General features: G+C 38.6%; 1 protein-coding gene across 1 annotated transcript in view; it reads right to left on the bottom strand.

Moving 5' to 3' along the window:
- The window catches only part of DNAH8 (dynein axonemal heavy chain 8), a 337,542-nt gene that overhangs the window by 192,028 nt on the left and 121,633 nt on the right, over window positions 1–23,881 (bottom strand). Inside the window, exons 36-41 of the mRNA XM_060111640.1 lie at window positions 16,354–16,553; window positions 13,450–13,603; window positions 11,031–11,194; window positions 9,804–9,906; window positions 8,681–8,785; window positions 8,146–8,307 (exon numbers count right to left, since the gene is read on the bottom strand). Of these exons, the coding sequence (XP_059967623.1) occupies window positions 8,146–8,307; window positions 8,681–8,785; window positions 9,804–9,906; window positions 11,031–11,194; window positions 13,450–13,603; window positions 16,354–16,553 (888 nt within the window). The remainder of the gene's footprint in view (window positions 1–8,145; window positions 8,308–8,680; window positions 8,786–9,803; window positions 9,907–11,030; window positions 11,195–13,449; window positions 13,604–16,353; window positions 16,554–23,881) is intronic.

The raw sequence follows: 23,881 nt of genomic DNA on the forward strand, positions 1-23,881 counted from the left end.
CAGACCAAACAACAAACAAGACAGGGACACAAACCCACCCAGCAGCAGACAGGCTACCTAAAGTCACACTAAGTTCACAGACACCCCAAAACACACCACCTGACATGGCCCTGCCCATCAGAGGGAAAAGACTCAGCTCCACCCACCAGAACGCAGGCACCAGTCCCTCCCATCAGGAAGCCTACAAAAGCTACTGGACCAACCTCAGCATCAGGGGCAGAGAACAGAAGCAAGAGGAGCTACGATCCTGCAGCCTAGGGAAAGAAGACCTCAAACACAGTAAATTAGAAATGAGAAGACAGAAAATTATCTTGCAGACAAAGGAGCAAGATAAAACCCCACAAGACCAAAAAAAAAATGAAGAGGAAATAGGCAAACTACCTGAAAAACAATTCAGAGTAATGATAGTAAAGATGATCCAAAATCTTGGAAAGAGAATGAAGGCATGGATCAAGAAGATACAAGAAATGTTTAACAAGGACCTAAAAGAACTAAAGAACAGACAATCAATGGTGAAATGAAAAATACACTAAAGTAATCAATAACAGAACAACAGAGGCAGAAGAAGGGATAAGGGAGCCGGAAGATAGAATGGTAGAAATAACTGCAGCAGATCAGAATAAAGAAAAAAGAATGAAAAGAAATGAGGACAGTCTCAGAGACCTCTGGGACATTAAGCACACCAATATTTGAATTATAGGGCTCCCAAAAGAAGAAGAGAAAAAGAAAGAGACTGAGAAAATATTTGAAGAGATTACAGTTGAAAACTGGGAAAAGAAATGGTCAGTCAAGTCCAGGAAGCCGAGAGAGTCCCATACAGGATAAATCCAAGGAGAAACATGCCAAGACACATATTAATCAAACTATCAATATGTAAACAAAAAGAAAACATATTAAAAGCAGCAAGGGAAAAACAACAAACATACAAGTTAATCCCCATAAGGTTTACAGCTGATCTTTCAGCAGAAACTGCAAGCCAGAGGGAGTGGCAGGACATATTTAAAGCGATGAAAGGGAAAAACCTACAACCAAGATTACTCTACCCAGCAAGGATCTCATTCAGATTCAACAGAGAAATCAAAAGATTTACAGACAAGCAAAAGTTAAGAGAATTCAGCACCACCAAACCAGCTTTATAACAAATGCTAAACAACTCCTCTAGGCACGAAACAGAAGATAAGGAAAAGACCTACAAAAACAAATCCAAAACAATTAAGAAAGTGGTTATAGGAACATACATATCAATAATCACCTTAAATGTAAATGGTTTAGGGACTTCCCTGGTGGCGCAGTGGTTAAGAATCCGCCTGCCAATGCAGGGGACACAGGTTTAATCCCTGGTCTGGGAAGATCCCACATGCCACAGAGCAACTAAGCCCATGTGCCAAAACAACTGGGCTTGCGCTCTAGAGCCCGCGAGCCACAACTACTGAGCCCACATGCAACAACTACTGAAGCCCGTGTGCCTGAAGCCCATGCTCCAAACAAGAGAAGCCACTGCAATGAGAAGCCCGCGCACCACAATGAGACCCAATGCGGCCAAAAATAAATAAATAAATAAATAAATAAATAAATAAATAAATAAATAAATAAATTTTTTAAAACTGTAAATGGATTAAATGCCCCAACCAAAGGACACAGACTGGCTGAATGGATACAAAAATAAGACCCATATATGTGCTGTCTACAAGAGACCCACTTCAGATCTAGAGACACATACAGACTGAAAGTGAGGGGATGGAAAAAGATATTCCATGCAAAGGGAAATCAAAAGAAAGCTGGAGTAAGCAATACTCATATCAGACAAAATAGACTTTAAAATAAAGACTATTACAAGAGACAAGGAAGGACACTACATAATGATCAAGGGATCAATCCAAGAGCAAGATATAACAATTGTAAATATGAATGAACCCAACATAGGAGCACCTCAATACATAAGGCAAAGGCTAACAGCCACAAAAGGGGAAATCAACACTAACACAATAATAGAGCGAGACTTTAATGCCTCACTTACACCAATGGACAGATCATCCAGACAGAAAATTAATAAGGAAACACAAGCCTAAATGACACATTAGACCAGATGGACTTAACTGATACTTATAGGACATTCCATCCAAAACCAGAATACACTTTCTTCTCAACTGCTCATGGAACATTCTCCAGGATAGATCACATCTTGGGTCACAAATCAAGGCTCGGTAAATTTAAGAAAATTGAAATCGTATCAAGTATCTTTTCTGACCACAACACTATGAGACTAGAGATCAAATACAGGAAAAAAACTGTAAAAGAAAAAAAAACATGGAGGCTAAAAATATGCTACTAAACAACCAAGAGATCACTGAGGAAATCAAAGAATACTTAAAAGCAAACGACAATGAAAACATGACCACCCAAAACCTATGGGATGTAGAAAAGCAGTTCTAAGAGGGAGGTTTATAGCAATACAATCCTACGTCAAGAAACAAGAAAAATCTCAAATAAACAACCTAACCTTACACCTAAAGCAATCAGAGAAAGAAGAAAAAAAAAAACCAAAATTAGTAGAAGGAAAGAAATCATAAAAATCAGATCAGAAATAAATGAAAAAGAAATGAAGGAAACAATAGCAAAAATCAATAAAACTAAAAGCTGGTTCTTTGAGAAGATAAACAAAACTGATAAACCATTAGTCAGACTCATCAAGAAAAAAAGGGAGAAGACTGAAATCAACAGAATTAGAAATGAACAAGAAGTAACAACTGACACTGCAGAAATACAAAGGATCATGAGAGATTACTACAAGCAATTATATGCCAATAAAATGGACAACCTGGAAGAAATGGACAAATTCTTAGGAAAGTACAATCTTCCAAGCCTGAACCAAGAAGAGACAGAAACTATGAACAGACCAATCACAAGCATTGAAGTTGAAACTGTGATTAAATATCTTCCAACAAACAAAAGCCCAGGCCCAGATGGCTTCACAGGCGAATTCTATCAAACATTTAGAGAAGAGCTAACACCTATCCTTCTCAAACTCTTCCAAAATATAGCAGAGGAAGGAACACTCCCAAACTCATTCAACGAGGCCACCATCACCCTAATACCAAAACCAGACAAAGATAACACAAAAAAATAAAATTACAGACCAATATCACTGTTGAACATAGATGCAAAAATCCTCAGCAAAATACTAGCAAACAGAATCCAACAACGCATTAAAAGGATCATACGTCAGGATCAAGTGGGGTTTATCCCAGGAATGCAAGGATTCTTCAATATATGCAAATCAATCAATGTGATACACCATATTAACAAACTGACAGATAAAAACCATAGAATCATCTCAATAGATGCAGAAAAAGTTTCCGACAAAATTCAACACCCATTTATGATAAAAACTTTCCAGAAAGTGGGCATAGAAGCAACCTACCTCAACATAACAAAGGCCATATATGACAAACTGACAGCAAACAACATTCTCAGTGGTGAAAAACTGAAACCATTTCCTCTAAGATCAGGAACAAGACAAGGTTGCCCACTCTCACCACTACTTTTCAACATAGTTTTGGAAGTCATAGCCACGGCAATCAGAGAAGAAAAAGATATAAAAGGAATCCAAATGTCAAAAGAAGAAGTAAAATTGGCACTGCTTGCAGATGACATGATACTATACATAGAAAATCCTAAAGGTGCCACCAGAAAACTACTAGAGCTAATCAACAAATTTAGTAAAGTTGTAGGATACAAAATTAATATACAGAAATCTCTTGCATTCCTGTACACTAACAATGAAATTTCAGAAAGAGAAATTAAGGAAACAATCCCATTTACCATTGCAACAAAAAGAATAAAATACCTAGGAATAAACCTCCCTAAGGAGACAAAAGACCTGTATGCAGAAAGCTATAAGACATTGATGAATCAAAGATGATATAAATAGATGGAGAGATATACCATGTTCTTGGGTTGGAAGAATCAACATTGTGGAAATGACTATACTACCCAAAGCAGTCTACAAATTCAGTGCAATCCCTATCAAATCACCAATGGTATTTATCACAAACCTAGAACAAAAAATTTTACAATATGTATGGAAACACAAAAGACCCCGAATAGCCAAAGCAATCTTGAGAAAGAAAAACGGAGCTGGAGGAATCAGGCTCCCTGACTTCAGACTATACCACAAAGCTACAGTAATCAAGACAGTATGGTACAGGCAGAAAAACAGAAATACATATCAATGGAACAGGATAGAAAGCCCAGAGATAAACCCATGCACCTATGGTCACCTTATCTTTGACAAAGGAGGCAAGAATATACAATGGAGAAAATACAGCCTCTTCAATAGTGGTGCTGGGAAAACTGGACAGCTACATGTAAAAGAATGAAATTAGAACACTTCCTAACACGATACACAAAAATAAACTCAAAATGGATTTAAAGACCTAAATCTAAGGACAGACTCTATAAAACTCTTAGAGGAAAACAGAGGTGGAACACTCCTTGACATAAATCACAGCAAGATCCTTTTTGGCCCATCTCCTAAAGAAATGGAAATAAAAACAAAAATAAATAAATGGGACCTAATGAAACTTAAAAGCTTTTGCACAGCAAGGGAAACCATAAACTAGACGAAAAGACAACCCTCAGAATGGGAGAAAATATTTGCAAATGAAGCAGCTGACAGAGGATTAATCTCCAAAATATACAAGCAGCTCATGCAGCTTAATATCAAAAAAAAACAAACAACTCAATCCAAAAATGGGCAGAAGACCTAAATAGACATTTCTCCAAAGAAGACATACAGATGGCCAACAAGCACTTGAAAAGATGCTCAACATCACTAATCATTAGAGAAATGCAAATCAAAACCACAATAAGGTATGACCTCACACCAGTCAGAATGGCCATCATCAAAAAATCTACAAACAATAAATGCTGGAGAGGGTGTGGAGAAAAGGGAACCCTCCTGCACTGTTGGTGGGAATGTAAATTGATACAGCCACTATGGAGAACAGTATGGAGGTTGCTTACAAAACTAAAAATACAACTGCCATATGACCCAGCCATCCCACTACTGGGCATATACCCTGAGAAAACCATAATTCAAAAAGAGTCATGTACCACAATGTTCAGTGCAGCACTATTTACAATAGCCAGGACATGGAGGCAACCTAAGTGTCCATCAACAGATGAATGGATAAAGATGATGTGGTACATATATACAGTGGAATATCAGCCATAAAAAGGAACGAAATTGAGTCATTGTTAGTGATATGGATGGACCTAGAGTCCGTCATGCAGAGTGAAGTAAGTCAGAAAGAAAAACCAAATACTGTATATTAACACATATATATGGAATCTAGAAAAATGGTATTGATGAACCTAGTGGCAGGGCAGAAATAGAGACGCAGACGTAGAGAACAGACTTGTGGACACAGAAGAGGAAGGGGAGGGTGGGACGAACTGAGAAAGTAACACTGACATATATACATTACCATGTGTAAAATAGATAGCTAGTGGGAAGCTGCTGTATAGCACAGGGAGATCAGCTCGGTGCTTTGTGACGACCTAGAGGGGTAGGATGGGGAGGGTGGGAGGGAGGCCCAAGAAGGAGGGGGTATGCAGGTATACGTATACATATAACTGATTCACTTTGTTGTACAGCATAAACTAACACAACATTGTATAGCAATTATAATCTAATAATGATGAAAAAAATAAAATGGCTATCCTAAGTCACCAAGAAAAGCTTAAATTATATTTTTCACTAGGTTTAAGAAGCAGCAGACTTCACAGGGAAAACTGGAGGATGTTTCATTACAATAAAAAACAAAATAAGAATGCTCATTCTCATCAATATTATTTGATGCTTATAGTGAGCATATTAAAAAATACTGAAAGGGACCACATGAAAATATTAAGTCATCATTTCCAAGTGGCAGAAAAATGGGAAATTTTTATTTTCACTTTCATATTCTTCAAGTTTTCCCCAATTTTTGCAACAAGGATCCATTGTGTTCATAATCTTAAAAACGTGTTTGAGAAGAAAACAGAGGTGAAATTTTAAGCAATTTTAGATAAAAAATTAACATTGTAATAGGCAAATTTATTTGGGAAACCTGCTTTTTAAAATGTAATTTAGGGACTTTCCGGGTGGTACAGTGGTTAAGAATCCGCCTGCCAATGCACAGGACACAGGTTTGATCCCTGGTCCAGGAAGATTCCACATGCCAAGAAGCAACGAAGTTCATGTGCCACAACTACTGAGCCTGAGCTCTAGATCCCATGAGCCACAACTACTGAGCCCGTGTGCCAAAGCTACTGAAGCCCGTGTGCCTAGAGCCTGTGCTCTGCAACAAAAGAAGCCACCACAATGCGAAGCCCATGCACAGCAATGAAGAATAGCCCCAGCTCGCTGCAACTAGAGAAAGCCCGCATGCAGCAACGAAGACCCAACACAGCCAAAAATAAACAAGTAAATAAATAAATAAATAAATAAATTTATTTATTTTAAAAATAAATAAATGAAATAAAATGCAATTTAAAGAGTAATATATATATTGAATGAATATAGAAAGAATATATTTATATATTCATTACTCTTTAAAGCAATTTTCCCAGAAAACTGAAATTTGTCCTCTACAATGTTAAGATTTTTATCTAAAAATCTTTGTGTGTGTGTGTGTGTGTATATATGTATATATACACACATTAAATAAAGTCCTAAAAGTTAGTCAACTTTCCTACTATATCCTGTTCAACTTCATTGCTACTTTAAATTTGCTTTTCAACTTTTCCAACTTTAATCCTATATCTCCTTTAGAGTACAAAGGGTGATCAAGCTTTCCTGAGAGAGGGCAAGTATGTTGATTTAGTCTAAGGAGCTATTTTTCTCAGCTTATCAAATAAAGTATTTTATAAAGCTTTATCGCAAATGCTAATAAGAATATTAAAGTTTACCAAGGATATTATACAATACAAAAACAATATTAAAATATTCTCTCCAGTGGAGGTTGATTTTAGGTCTGTACTTCTGTCATTTGAATAATTTCATATCATTTCAGCTGCCTCCACTGTGTGTGCAGTAACACAGGATTTGGAGTTCAGGTTGGGAGGAGGAGCTGGGAAAGCAAAACCTGCCTATATTTTCCTTGGATAGCTCTTGCCTTCTATCCCACACTATCTCTGACCCAGATCACAAATCATCACTTTTCATTTATCTTGGCTGAAAATGTAATGGAACTGTTAGCTCTTCATTTTCTGTGTCCCGTTTTAATAATACCTGGCACCTGACAATGCACTTCTAAGAGCCAAAGGGCAGGAGAGTTGTTCAAGAGAACACCTGCTCCAGCCTCTTCAAGGTCTTCTCTCTTTAAAAACTTAGTCACATTTAATGTGGGACTTCCCTGGTGGTCCATTGGTTACGAATCTGCCTTCCAAAGCAGGGGACACAGGTTTGATCCCTGGTCGGGGAGGTAAGATCCCACATGCCACGGGGCAACTAAGCCCGTGCACCACAACGACTGAGCCCACACACTCTGGAGCCTGTGCGCCACAAGTAGAGAGAAGCCAGCGCGCCACAATGAAAAATCCCACATGCCGCAACGAAGATCCCACATGCCGCAACTTAGACCCGACACAGCCAAATAAATAAATTAATTTAATTAAATATTTTTTAAAAACTTAGTTGTATTTAACAAATTATGCCAATTTTTAATTATTTGAAGGCAAAATAAACAAAAGGCAAGGTGGATTTCATTTCAGAAAAAGATATGCTCCTTCCTTTTATATATGTCCATATCCATATCTATATCTGTGTCTATATTTATGTATGAATAGATATAGATAGACGGTTTTTATACATAGATAGGTGTCGTTTATACATAAGATGAAATTTCTCGTTAGTGCTTTAGTCTCAGTGTATATCCTCAATGATGGAAGAACAGTGGCAAATCCTCTTCTCAGGGATGGGATGGATAGGCCTAGAATGGTGTAGGTGGACAAGCAAGTGGTCAGGCAGGTGGTTGGGGGCTGAGGGTGGGTGGCCTCTCTAACTAGTTCTAAGCTAGAACAGCCTCCACATCATCAGGCTAACTGCCTCCTGAATATCTTTCCCCCTTATTTCGCAATTTAAATGTCATGTATTCTCACCTGTGCTGGAAAGTGATTGAGGAAAGGTAAGAGCTGAAATCCTGAATCACTGATTTGATAGAATGCAGATCTAATTATATTATGTAAGGACGACATCTGCATTTTTAGCAGGTCCAGAAGCCAAATCTCCACGGGACCTTTGGCCATAACAGGATTATCCAACTGAAAGATATATTACAAATATATTACAAATTGATAATAATTTGGTATTTTTACAAATGTCATAAATCAAAGTACCTCAGGCAAAGCAAACAAAATATTTCACACAAAATATTTAAAACATGAGTAAAATCAACTAATACTATATGTGGAAAGAACTATAAAGATCATCTGGTCTAAAACTTTCATTGTGTAGATGATAAAATGAGCCTCAGAGAAGTTAAATGAGTTATCCAAACTAGTCTGTTACAAAGCCAGGGCTACAGAACTAAAACCCGACTCCACTCCCCTCCCTTTCTTTCATAAGAGAATTGCATTCTCCTCAAATCTAAATTTTTAAAGAAATCCTAATAAAATTTTAACCAAGTTAAATTACAATAATTTTTTCTCCTTCTCTTGATATGACAGCCATGATACGATCATAGTCTTTTGCATGGAAGGTCACCTCATTTATGTTGTCAGACACTGCAGGGAGATGTGGCTATAAGAAAGCACAAGACAGAGCAAACACATCATACATGAGGTTAAACACAAAAGTCACTGAGATGTTTTTTAAAGCTTTACTATTTTTTATATTTGTAAGAGATTAAGAATTTACTTCATTGTCTCCAAAAAAAAAAAAAAAAGACTCTTCTTTGACCCTTGACTGACTTGGAAGCCCACTTTTTAAAATCCAGCCCTACAGAATGTTTCCTCCAAGACCTACAAATGCACCTCTTACGTTATGGAGATTCAACTAGTAACTGACATCTTCCTCCCGATGGACACTGAACCACATGGTCCCTGCCCTCTTCCCTCCCAGGGACAGCTCAGTCCTTCTCTCTTGGCTCTATGTCTGCCTTACACAGCTTCTACTTCCCTCCTTTCCATTCTCATCCCCACAACTCCCTGGAAACCAACAAGGAAGGTATTACTAGCTGTTTCCCAGATTCCCAAACCAGAAATGGCCCTGGGATGGGTGTTCCAATGCCTCTCACACCCAGTTCTCTGTAGTTTTTCTCTTCCTCCTGGAAGTATTGCCCTTGGAAATGGCAATAAAAGCATTTGAGAAGCACTTGGGACAAAAAAAGGACAAATCCAAACCACAATCCCTATTTGATCTAAGAATATTTAGATTAAAATACTCATAACAATGAATTACATTTAGTGAGCACATACTGTGTGTCCAAAACTTTTCAATGAATTATCTCGTGTAATCCTTATGACAATCCCATGAGGTGGAAATGATTAATATCCTGATTTTACACACAAGGAAACTGAGGCACAGGAAAATTAAGAAGCTGGCCAAGGTCACCCAGCTGGTGAGTTGCATAATCAGTGACCCTTGCCTCAGGCTGATGGGCTCTGAATACAAAGAAAATAAGACGTTTTATAACCAACATAATTTTTAATACTCTTCTTTCCTGGCTGCACTTTTAAGACATTAACTTCATTTTTATTTTTTAATACATAGGCTGTGGAAAAAAAGGATTTAGGTAACAGATATTTAGATTACATACTTGTATGGTATGGGAATCACTGGCTTGTCCAAGAATTTCCAGGAGAACTGGATCAGATACAAAGAAGAATCTTGGAAATAGTAATCGCTTCTTCTCCAAATACCTTTAAATAAAGTCACATTACCAAATAATTTTTTCTGAATTATTAATTTTGGGTTTTTTTAGCCACTAACATCAATAAGATAGTAGCAAACACCTACAGTCATTTCCCATTTGCCTCTGAAATGTTTGGTTAGAAAGAAAGTCCTACTGCACCATGGATGGCACCTGGGAAAACAAGTGGAAATAAGAAAGTGATCCAGAGCAAGCCTGCTCCATCCTATCTTCTTTCTCATCAAGAGCCGTCCTGCAACCTTTCTAAAGTACTGTGAACCTCGCGGCTTAAACCCAGGGTGAACACATAATTTACCTCCAAACCAAGATATTTTGAGTGAGAGGGGAGACAAATAGCCATTCAGCCAGGACAGAGGCATAAATTTGGACCAACCAAGATATATCGTTACCCTATTTCAAATAGAAATTGAGAATGAACTGCCTTTTAAGAAAACTATCTGTGAGTTTGCCTGGTTAATTGTTCTCTGAGTGCACATCTCTACTCCATGCCTGTAGTGTGTTGACTGGTAGCCCCAAAAAGACATGTCCACATCCTATTCCCTGGAATCTGTGAATGTGGCCTCATTTGCAAAAAGGGTCTTTGCAAATGTACTGAAGTTAAGGATCTCGAGAAGAGATAATCTTGGATTATTCAGATGAGCCCTAAATCCACTGACAAGTGTCCTCATAAGAGACACACAGGAAGAAGAGGAGAAGGACCTATAAAGACAGAGACAGAGATTGGAGTTATATAGTCACAAGCCAAGAGCCACCAGAAGCTGGAAGAGGCAAGGAAAGATTCTCCCTAGAGCCCTCAGAAGGTGCTGCTAACTTGATTTCAGACTTCTGGCCTCCAGAACTGTGAGAAAATATATTTCAGTTGTCTTAAGCCACCCAGTTTGTGGTAATTTGTTACAGCAGCCCTACAAAACTAATACAATGCTGTAACTCACCCACCCTCAACTTGAAGGTGTCTTTTTTGGCAGAGAAATTAAATTTATGTGAAATGTTAAATTCCTAACACCACCTCAACCATCACTACCAAACCAAAAATGCAGTCAATTCTATTAACTTGTTTGGGATAAAACACCATCACATATAAAATGATAGGTACTTTAAAAATTAAACTCTTACCCTGTAAGTGACTTCTGACATACTTCTAATTGTTCATGTAAATGAGGTAAAAGCTGCCCCATAGTTTCATCTCCAACACAGCAACTAATCACATTGGGATTCTCATGAGCTCGCTGCATTATCTTTATCCATGACTTGTCAATATTCTGAAAACGTTTTGCTTCCTAAAAACATAAGTAAAGTAAAAGTTGGCATGTGGATAACTGAATGAAGCCAAGTCTTCACTTTGGCATCTCCTATAGTTCCTCAAACCAGCCTATTAGTCTCAGGCTACATAATTTAAAGGGGCAATTTTTTTTTCATCTGAATTAACTCTGGAACAAGAGAACTGCTTATTGAAATGCTGTTCTATCACAATGAGATTTATTGCTGATTTTTTCCCCTACATTTAATATATTTTTCAAAGTGCCACATGATTAATTTGCAGAGCTATCAACTTAAATCTCAAATCTAGTCTTTCAGTACCCCAGGTGTTTTGGTTTGATGAGCAAACTGAAGAAGCATGAAAATAATTTGATCTCAGTATTTTGGAATAATTAAAGCTTAATAGTACACCAGGAAAAAGAAAAAGAAAACAGTAAAAATCCAAAACAAAGCTTCATTTACATTTTTGCAAATGAAAACTTTCTGATTACCATGGATGATATTAACCTTTGCATTCAATTTTTTAAAATGCTTTTAGAAATTGGCATAATCTTGCCTCTATTAAAACTTTTAAGTGCACTTTTAAAAAATAAAACTTTCTGATTAAAAATGAAAGATTTATGTTTTAAAAATGTGTTACAGAGGGAAACCAGCTATTTTCAAAATGCTTTATCCTTGATTTTTAATCTATAGTGATGCCATAGGTATGGAAATTCAAAAGAGTAGGCTTAGGGGACTTCCTTGGTGGTCCAGTGATAAAGAATCCACCTTCCAATTCAGGGGACGCGGGTTTGATCCCTGGTCGGGGAACTAAGATCCCACATGCCGCGGGGCAACTAAGCCCACGCACCACAACTACTGCGCTCACACACCTCAACGAGGGAGCCCGCGTGCCGTAAACTACAGAGCCCACACACCCTGGAGCCCCTATGCCACAACTAAAGAGAAGCCCTGTGCCGCAACAAAGAGTCCCCGCGCTGGCAACGAAAGATCCCGCACGCCTCAACAAAGATCCCGCGTGCTGCAACTTAAAACCCGATGCAGCCAAAAAAAAAATAAATTAAAAAAAATAAGTGTTTAAAAAAGAAAGAGGGCTTCCCTGGTGGTGCAGTGGTTGGGGGTCCGCCTGCCGATGCAGGGGGCACGGGTTCGTGCCCCGGTCCGGGAGGATCCCACATGCCGCAGAGCGGCTGGGCCCGTGAGCCGGTGGCCGCTGGGCCTGCGCGTCCAGAGCTTGTGCTCCGCAACGGGAGGGGCCGCAGCAGTGAGAGACCCGCGTACCGCAAAAAAAAAAAAAAAAGAGTAGGCCTAATTTTATAAGAGGAAAATTACCTTCATAGAATAATTATTAGTAAGTTACTGGGTATTCATTTAAAAGGTCCCATATAGCTGTTTTAAAGAATTTGTTACAGGCTTCTAAGGCTAGGTTTCCTTGCCTCATGTTTCTGATCTACTATTAGTTAACTTACTAATAGTTAATTTGTGTTTACAGAATACAGATTATTTTATCTTCTACTCTCAGAGGAATAAGTCTAATTCTAAGAAGAGATGAACTATTATAATTTAATAGTATCATATTCAAATGTACCTCACCTCTTCAGACGACCTGGAGATTTGAAAATTATGTGAGTTTCTTGTTTCTACTAATGTAAATCAAAGGTCAGCACTTTTTAAAAAAAACTTCTTTGTAAAGGGCAAGATACTAAATATTTTAGGCTTTGTAGGCCATATGGTCTCTGTTACAACTACTCAACTCTGCCACTGTAATGCTAAAGCAGCCATAGACAGAACATAAATGAATGCACATGGCTGTATTCCAATAAAACTGTATTTACAGAAACAGGTGGGACTTCCCTGGTGGCACAGTGGTTAAGAATCTGCCTGCCAATGCAGGAGACACAGGTTTGATCCGTGGTCCGGGGAGATCCCACATGCTGTGGAGCAACTAAGCCCGTGCGCCACAACTACTGAGCCTGCGCCTGAGAGCCCGTGCTCCACAACAAGAGAAGCCACAGCAATGAGAAGCCCGTGCACCTCAACAAAGAGTAGCCCCAGCTTGCCACAACTAGAGAAAGCCCGCACGCAGCAACGAAGATCCAACGCAGCCAAAAATAAAATTAAAAAACAAAACAAAACAGGTGAGTTGGCCATAGTTTGCAAACCCCTGGTGCAAATAATCAAGACAAGACTATATGTCTTTCTGAAGACTTTTACAGAGACATATAAACAACATACACTAAATTATTCTATCAGCAGTTACAAAAACCATATTTACCTGAGGTAGCTGTTTGGCAATATCCCCACCTACAAAGACAGCTTCAAGATAAACCCAAAGGTTCTGGACTACTAGCCACTCTTCAATTATATCTGAGGAAGTGGACAATTTATACACCCAATCCTGGATATTTTTTTTTAATGGAGCATTATATCTAAAAAGTAAGAATGGAAAGATATTACATTTTAAGGAAGATTCAGAAAATAGTATGGCTTATAGCAAATAATAGGAGAAAAATTCCTTTGACACTGAACATTTTTTCCTTAAAAAAAGGCAGCTCCTATTAAATTTCATACAGTTAATGAGATGTTTGCATTTTTATGAATGAAACATATAATTACAGTGATTTCATTTAATGGTCCCATGTATCAGTGATAAACTAAGAAGTTCACCAAGTTTTAAGCCACAGAGGTCCAGTAAAGGAATTGTGCTGGTTGCTCCTCTGAGTAAAGGGAAAACAAGGAATAAGATGGCTTTCCAAGTCTTTTGTGAACCAAATCCAAGTGGAAAATCACACAGAGGATACTGTTGTTACTGGTCTATGGAACTACTACCACAAGGCCAGGGTCAAGCTTGAGGTCTGATGTCTACTACAGATGTGCTCTTCCCACCCACAGACTGCTAATTCCCAGGCACTACGCCTAGATTCTGCAGTGTTAACGTTACAGAACTGCTATCCCCCAAAAGCCTGGTTCCTGTTTTTTCACCATCAGGGCTAGCTGAAGTGTTCATGAGAATACAAGGTGTCCAGAAAGCTGGGCATAACTAAGAAAGACACGAAATAGAGTGGATGCCATGAGGAAGTGATGGGAAGGTACTGGGGAAAGACCTAATTAACTACAGTTGAATTAAGAAGCTGACTTCAGTTTGTGGCAATGGCAAGTAGCTTTGAAGTTGTGTCGTGGAATTTCCCGGTGAGTGGCATTTGTTGAGGACAGTCTTAAAACTTTACTTGATCCAGGACAGGATGACTTGAAGGGGCTCACATGAAGAATGGGGTCCTTCTGGGAATAGTCTGATGCCTAAGTGTAACCCTTCACTTCTATGGAAGACTATGTTATACATGGAGGTAGAAAGGGGTTGTACAAAAACTGCCCCAAGGAGGTAGATGAGTTGATCTGGCAGTAAGAGGCATTTTTCTCAACTCCCAATTTATAGTGTCCATCTGGCCATCAGGCTAGAGCTGAAAGGCAGTCAATATGCCAAAAAAAAAAAAAAAACCTTCAAGATCAATACACACAGACCAAGACGGTACGGAAGGGCATTTCAGGGAGTTGAAGCACTTAGATATTTGGAGCCAAAACTAATTTTGCACAGAATAAAAAAAAAAATCATCTTTGATGGTATGTAACTTCCCAACAAGAAAAAGGGAGATTTGAAATAAAATCACTAATGACCAGTTTTTGTCGTTTGGCCAGGTACCTGCATTGCACAGCTTTGTGTGGTGGAACCTGTTTACACAGGTAGGAAGGCCCTTGGAATGCCAGGGTATCAGGGACCCACCAGGAAAGTGTCACAATCCAGGGAATCCAGGTGAGTGAAGCCTCACCCATGAAGATACACAATTTCCTTCTCACATCCGGGTAGCCCTAGAGATCCAGCTGGTACTGCCTTCTATGAGATCAGTCTGTGGTTGGCTCTAGAAGAGCTTTTCTGGATCCACTTGATGCTGCAAAGTTCTCTAGGAGGAGAATCTACTGAAGTGTTGTGACTTCTTAGATATCCTTATACTCCTTCTAGCAGGGCCTCAACATTGAATTTACTAGTACCATAAATAAGTACTATAATATTCAGGTTATATGCAAGTTAAGAATGAAATTAAGAAAGGCTTCAAGTCCTGAATTCTTGGGCTACAAACCAGGTTCAGGTGAATCTACAGCCCTTCTTCAAGAGGTCATCATTCAGGAAATCAAGATGGAAAAATTTGCAATGAACCATGGGGAAGTAGCAGCCTGTGAAGTCTAGGAACCACTGAATGGCCTATGGTCACCTTTGCCAGGTTATTCAGATTCCCTGAAAGCAGAGGACATACCCTAGGAGTTTAACCCCAGCAACTTCAACCCAGTATTAGGAGCTCTGTGAGTTAGTACATTATCCAAATACAAGACTGCCTCTGAGCCAGAGGTAATGCAGGATGTCATTCATTAACCAGCAGTCCCAACCTGGAGGTAGGGTACTAGAATCCCCATGGATACTGACCTCTGTTAATGACCTCTGAGATAATGTGACATATTTCTTAGGTGTGTTAGGGTGAAGACCAGTTAAGAATTACTGGATAGTCAGCTAGGGGATTAGAGGTTGCTAATGCCAAGACAGTGTACTTAATCTGGGTCCCATTTCCTAAAGCTGCGCTTGAGGTAACAGTCACCTTCAAACAGTTCAGTAGTCCAGTGATGGACATGTTGCCTTGTTTAGGCTGCAGTGGACCCAGCACAAATATAGCCACTTTTCACCATAAAAAATCCAAGTGTGTAAGTGTCAAGCCCTTCATTATATTCCTTCATGTGTTGATGGCATACTTTTCCTGGGCCATTGGTTGAACACTTGAGCAGGTTTAGCCAAGGAGGGCAATGATGAAAAATCAGAGAATGAAAAGAGAAAGGAGATAAAATGAAGGTGTCATCTTGGTGGGGAGTCCAGATGTTCAGGAGGTAAGCTGCCAATTTGAGGGAGAATAATTATGATGGGGCCCATCACGAAACATAGGAAGGGGAGGTGAGTACCATAGAAGAGATGGAGGCCATGATTAGTAGGGAAAATAGGTAGTTCATGTAAGGACAGACAAGAGTCAACATTTAGATCAGAATCTTGTGTTGTGCCACAGCTACAAAACTGGGCTTTTATCTAAAATTATATAACCCTAAATACCAAATCAAAACCTTCCCCTGAAAATTATAAAATTACCTGTTGCTTAGTAAGGAACCTAAGACCATTAAACTATCCTCCATCAAGGTGATAATCTCTCCCGATTCAGTTCCTTTGAGCAGCAGCTCTCCCTTTCCCTTAAATGCTGCAAAACTCAGGTTCTGGTTGGTCCAATTCTCAATCACCTGAGTCAGCTTGGCTTCAATATCCTTCTCCTTAATGGCAGATATGCAAACATCCTTCAGAAGGAAATCAAAGAATATGTCATGACATTTTCAATTACAAATTAAGTGCATTTAAAATCAGAATTTTTTAGCTTGGCCCTAGAAGTCATTGGGTCATTTTACGGCCAAGAAAACCAAGGCTCAAGATGATTGTGTTGCAAGTTCAAACCAGAACCTTCTGACACTCTGCCTACTAATTATTTTATTGTACCACCTACATGAGATAATGGAACTTAAATCATCATGTTCTTATTTATATTTTTAGTTGGTGTTTTTCAGCCAAAATGGATATAATCACAGCTGCTCTATCTCAGCAGCTTGCTATGAGAAGCAAATGAGAATATATATGAGACTCTTTTGAACTCTTTAAAGTAACATATAAACATTGTTATATTCCTGCCTGTTCTGGCCCTAATATGAATATCTCACTTGATTAAAAGTTAATTCTATTTTTAATGAGTTTTTCTGTTTTTCTGAGAATCTTTGATATGAAAGTTTCACAAGGGAAAATAAAAGTAAGGTATTTTCTGCAACATGCCTCAATTAATTTTCATACTTAGAATCACAGAAGCTCAGAGATGGGAAGGAATATAAAGGTTCAAGGAATTTCCACAAATGACTATATTACAAATTAGTGTGTAGTAAGTGTAATAAGAGTGGTGTGAACTGTTGTGAGTTCTGAGGAGGAGAAATGACTTTTGCCTGCAGCAAGGAGGAAAGGCTTCATTGAGGAGGGAGCATCTGAGAATAAGTGGGATTCCAAAAGGGGGAGGGAGAAGACATTTTACAGGAAGGGAAAAGGCTTCCTTTAGAGGCCATGAATGAAGTAACAGTAAGAATCCAGCTTGGCTAATAGCAGGGCATATGGGGTAAAGAAAACAGAATATACCAGTGTAGACAACACTGAGAGTCTGTTTTGGGGTAAGAATAGTTAATAACTGAATCCCAGAATCCCTTGGACTTGCAAAATCAAGTTTTCAAAGCACAGCCTATGAATAGCTATACTCTTAAGTGTAAAAACCTACCTATATAAGAATGAGGTGGTCACCAAAGGTTTTTAAACTCTTTATTTCCCTCAGTAGTATCTGAATGGCATTTATAAATAGGACAAAAATGCTTTGAAAACAAAACTTGTGGCGTGCATGTTGCTAAAAGAGGCAAGGAGGCAGCAGAAAACTCAAAACCATACATTTAGGGGATATTTCTGGTCATGGGGTGCAGTTTTCACCTCCAAAAACATAGAATAATGTACAAAACACAAAAAGAGAAGGTAAAAAACAAACACAGTAAGACTTAAAAAAAAGGTAAACATCTCCATGAACTAGAAGTGAAAAAGACATGCAAGCCAGGAGGTGGAGCTGAAGCCCAGGCCTGAGGGCTCTGGTCAGTGGGTGCCAACCCCTTGGCTCCTGCGGGACAGAGGAGACTAAAAGTGGCCTGTATGAAAGGGACCATCAGGACTATGGTCTAGATCCCTCCACTGTGGAAGGAGGTTGCCTGTAGCTGCCATCTGGTCATCTAGATTAAATGAACCTAGGGATGTGGCAGATGGGGTGACAGATCCAGGTCCACAACCAGGACCTGAGACAGGTCAGCTCTGCCTGGATCTGCCCCACCACAGCAGAATAGGGGATGTAAACCACTATTGTAACAGCTGGCTCTGGACTTGAGGAGATGGGGGATGCAGGAAGAAGCCACAAAACCACTAGACTCCTAAGGAAGGCTAAAATGCAGAAGGAGAAAAACAATTTTAACAAATTATAAAAGCCACATTTTTTAAAGCTCACCACTCAAAATGAGTCCTCTAAAAAATAAAAATTGCAAAATCCTTGGGAATTCCCTGGCAGTCCTGTGGTTAGGACTCCATGCTTTCACTGCCAAGGGCCCAGGTTCAATCCCTGGTTGGGGAGCTAAGATCTTGCAAGCCACATGGTGCAGCCGGAAAAAAAAAGGAAAAAAAAAAAATTGCAAAACCCATGAAAAGAAGTCCAATACTCAGAGAGATAGCCAACATAAAAAACAATCAGAGTAAAAACTCAGTCCAGGTGAAATTAATTTTATAGAACAATCTGAAAAATAATCTTCAATTATGGTTAATCTGGGGGCCTTGGAGTATGGAAGGTAGAGATGAATTTATATTGGCCATGAGGTGATAATTTTGGAAGCAAGAGGATCCCTACTTTTCTTTGAAATTTTCCGTAATAAAAAATTTTTAACTAATTATGTTTAGGATGCTCAAAGAGATAAATGAAGAACTCTAAAGATTTGCAATTTATAGGCTTGAGAATATATAAAATATTTGAGAATATATGTAGATTTAATAATCTATAGATCTAAGAATCTATAAAAAGGACAGAAAAAATGTAGAAATGAAAAAAGAACAGGTGGTCACAAAAGAAAAAGAACTAAGTTCTAGATCAAGATGGCAACATAGGACGATACTGAACTCACCTCCTCCCATGGACACACCAAACCTACAGCTACATGTGGAACTCAAAGAAACCCAAAAACTAGTTGAGCAATTCTTACACATTAGGTGAACAAGGAAAAACTCACATCAAAACTGGCAGGAGAAGCTGAGACAGAATCTCATGTTCAGCCCCACCCCTGGCACAGGAACCCACAATCGGGAAGGAACCCACAGACCAGAGGTTCTCCCTGAGGAGCAAACGATTTGAACTCCACATCGGGCACCCCAACTTTTAAGACCTGTACCTGAGAGGTGAGCACCCCAAAATTCAGGGCTTATGTCCATGAGACCCACAAGGCCATAGTAAACTGAGAAATAGTTCTTAAATGGCTTATTTGTACTCATCCAACCCAGGGCCCAGCACAGAGACAGCTGACTAAAAAGCACCTAGTCCTCTGTGGAAAAAAAGGCCTATTTGTTTAATATGCAGATATACCCAAAGAGACTCACAAGAAAACACGCAATTAAAGTGTCAAAAGTTAAAGAGAAGGAGAGATCTTAAAAACAGCAAGAGAAAGACAACTTGTTACATACAAGGGCACCCCATGAGACTATCAGCAGATTTTTCAGCAGAAACTGGAGAGGGTGTGGAGAAAAGGGAACCCTCTTGCACTGTTGGTGGGAATGTAAATTAATACAGCCACTGTGGAGAACAGTATGGGGGTTCCTTACAAAACTAAAAATAGAACTACCATATGACCCAGCAATCCCACTACTGGGCATATACCCTGAGAAAACCATAATTCAAAAAGAGTCATGTACCACAATGTTCATTGCAGCTCTATTTACAATAGCCAGGACATGGAGGCGACCTAAGTGTCCATTGACAGATGAATGGATAAAGAAGATGTGGCACATATATACAATGGAATATTACTCAGCCATAAAAAGAAATGAAATTGAACTATTTGTAGTGAACTATGGACCTAGAGTCTGTCACACAGAGGGAAGTAAGTCAGAAAGAGAAAAACAAATACCGTATGCTAACACATATATATAGAATCTAAAAAAATAAAAAATAAATGGTTCTGAAGAACCTAGGGGCAGGACAGGAATAAAGACGCAGACGTAGAGAATGGACTTGAGGACACGGGGAGGGGGAAGGGTAAGCTGGGAAGAAGTGAGAGAGTGGCATGGACTTATATATACACTACCACGTGTAAAATAGATAGCTAGTGGGAAGCAGCCGCATAGGATAGGGAGATCAGCTCGGTGCTTTGTGACCACCTAGAGGGGTGAGATAGGGAGGGTGGGAGGGAGACGCAAGAGGGAGTAGATATGGGGATATATGTATATGTATAGCTGATTCACTTTGTTATACAGCAGAAACTAACACACCATTGTAAAGCAATTATACTCCAATAAAGATGTTAAAAAAAAAAGATAGTCTAATGTTGTAAAAAGTGGTGGGTTAATCACTTATAAATCTAGTATGAAGGTTAAAAGACCAAATTAGTAAACATAACTAAAACTAGAGTAATTTGTTAATGGATACATCAGATAAAAAGATGTAAACTGTGACATCAAAAACAAACTGTGGTGGGGGGAGTAAAAATGTAGAGCTTTAGAATGAATTCCAACTTCAGTAGTAAGCAACTTAAAATAGACTGTTATAGGAACTTCCCTGGTGGCACAGTGGTTAAGATTCTGCCTGCCAAGGCAGGGGACATGGGTTCAATTCCTGGTCCGGGAAGATCCCACCTGCTGTGGAGCAATTAAGCCCGTGCACCACAACTACTGAGCCTGCGCTCTAGAGCCCATGCTCCACAACAAGAGAAGTCACCACAATGAGAAGCTCGCGCACCGCAATGAAGAGTAGCCCCCGCTCACCGCAACTAGAGAAAGCCCACGCACAGCAACAAAGACCCAATGCAGCCAAATAAATAAAATTTTTAAAAAATAGACTGTTATAAATATAAGTTTTTTTATGTAAGCCTTATGGTAACCACAAAGCAAACACCTATAGTAGATAGTAGATACCCAAAAGATGAAGAGAAAGGGATCTAAGCATACTACAATGGAAAAATCATCAAATAACAAAGGAAGAGTGCAAGATAAGAAGAAAGAAACAAAGGAATTGCAAACAGCCAGACAACAATTAGCAAAATGACAAGTACATAACTATAATAATTATTGTAAATGTAAATTGACTAAATTCTCCAATCAAAAGACAGAGAGTGGTTAAATGATAAAAAAACAAGACGCATCTATCTGCTGCCTACAAGAGACTCACTTCAGATGTAGGACACACATAGACTGAAAGTGAAGGGATGGCAAGAGATATACCACGCAAATGGAAACCAAAAGAAAGCTGGGGTAACTATACTTATATCAGACAAAACAGACTTTAAGACAAAAACTATAATAAGAGACAAAGAAGATCATTATATAACAATAAAAGGGTCAATCCAAGAAGAGGCTATAACGTTTGTAAACATTTATGCACCCAACATAGGAGAACTCAAATATATAAAACAAATATTAACAGACTTAAAGGAAGAAATAGATAGCAATGTAATAACAGTAGGGGACTTTAATGCCCCACTTTCATCAATGGATAGATCACCCAGACAGAAAATCAATATGGAAACATTGGCCTTAAACAAGTTAGATCTGATGAGCTTAACAGACATATACAAAACAGTCTGTCGAAATGCAACAGAATACATATTCTTCTCAAGTGCACATTAAGCATTCTCCAGACAGAGCACGTTAGGCCACAAAACAAGTGCTAATAAATTTAAGAAAACTGAAATCACGTCAAGTATCTTTTCTGACCACAGTGGTATGAAACTAGAAATCAATTATAAGAAGAAAACTGACGTATTCACAAATATGTAAAGATTAACCACATATTTGGTTATAAACAACCAGAGTTGTTCATATTGAACAGCCAATGGTTCAAAGAAGAAATCAAAAGGGAAATCAAAAAATACCTTGGGACAGATAAAAATGGAAATACAGCATACCAAAACTTAAAGGGATGCAGCAAGAGCAGATCTAAAAAGGAAGTTCATAAAGATAAACCTTACATTAAGAAATAAGAGGGATCTCAAATAAACAACCTAACTTTATACTTCAAAAAATTAGAAAAAGTAGAACAAACAAAGCCCAAAGTTAGTAGATGAAAGGAAATAACAAAGACCAGAGTGGAAATAAATGAAGTACAGACTAAAAAGACAATAGAAAAGATCAAGGAAACTAAGAGCTGGTATTTTATAAGATAAACAAAATAGACAAAACTTTAGCCAGACTCACCAAGAAAAAGTGAGGGAGAACTCAACTAAATAAAATCAGAAACCAAAGAGGAGGCATTACAATTGATACCATACAAATACAAAGTATCATAAAAGACTACTATGAACAATTATACACACATGAATCTGACAATCTAGAAGAAATGAATAAGTTCCTAGAAACATGCCACCCACCAAGACTGAATTATGAAAAAACAGAAAATCTGAACAGACTGATTAGTAGTAAGGAGATTGAATCAGTAACCAAAAATCTCCCCCCAAAACAAAAGACCAGGATCAAATGGCTTCACTGGTGAATTCTACCAAACATTTAAAGAAGAATTACTACCAGTCTCCTCAAACTCTTCCAAAAAAAAGAGAACACTTCTTATTTTATGAGGCCAGCATTATCCTCATACCAAAACCAGACAAGGACACCACAAGAAAAGAAAATTACAGGTCAGGATCCCTGATGAACATAGATGCAAAGATTCTCAACAAAATATTAGCAAGCTGAATTCAACAATACATTAAAATCATACACCATGATCAAGTGGGATTTATTCCATGAATGCAAGAATGGTTCAATATCCACAAACTAATCAATGTGATGTACCACATTAACACAATGAAGCATAAAAATCACATGATCATCTCAATAGATGCAGAAAAAGCTTTTGACAAAATTCAACATCCACTCATGATAAAACCTCTCAACAAAGCAGGGGTAGAAGAAACGTACCTCAACATAGTAAAGGTCATATCTGACAAACCTACGGCTAACATCATACTCAATGGTGAAAAGCTGAAAGCTTTTCCTCTAAGATCAGGAACAAGACAAGGATGCCCACTCTCACCACCTTTATTCAACATGGTATCTAAAGACCTAACCAGAGAAATTAGGCAAGAAAGAAATAAAAGGCATCCAAATTGGAAAGGAAGAAGTAAAACTGTCCTTATTTGCAGATGACATGATATTACATATAGAAAACCCTAAAGATGCCACCAAAAACTGTTAGAACTAATAATTCAGTAAAGTTTAAGGATATAAAATCAATATAGAAAAATCAGTTGCTTTGTTTTTTTGTTTCTTGGTTTTTTTGCGGTACGCGGGCCTCTCACTGTTGTGGCCTCTCCCGTTGCAGAGCACAAGCTCCGGACGCACACGCTCAGCGGCCACGGCTCACGGGCCCAGCCGCTCCGCGGCATGTGGGATCTTCCCGGACTGGGGCATGAACCCGTGTCCCCTGCATCGGCAGGCAGACTCTCAACCACTGCGCCACCAGGGAAGCCCCAAAAATCAGTTGCATTTTTATGCACTAATAATGAACTACCAGAAAGAGAAATTGAGAAAACTATCCCATTTACAATTGCATCAAAAAGAATAAAATACCTAGGAATAAATTTAACAAAAAGGTAAAAGACCTGTACACTGAAAACTATGATACATTGATGAAAGAAACTGAAGAAGGCACAAGTAAATGGAAAGATAGTCCATGTTCATGGGTTGCAAGAATTAATATCATTAAAATGTCTACATTACCCAACGCAATCTACAGTTTCAAAGCAATACCTATCAAAATTCCAATGGCATTTTTCAAGAAATAGAACAAAAACTCCTAAAAATTTTATGAAAC

Source organism: Mesoplodon densirostris, chromosome 10 (assembly GCF_025265405.1).
Source record: "Mesoplodon densirostris isolate mMesDen1 chromosome 10, mMesDen1 primary haplotype, whole genome shotgun sequence".
In the NCBI taxonomy this organism is placed as follows: domain Eukaryota; kingdom Metazoa; phylum Chordata; class Mammalia; order Artiodactyla; family Ziphiidae; genus Mesoplodon; species Mesoplodon densirostris.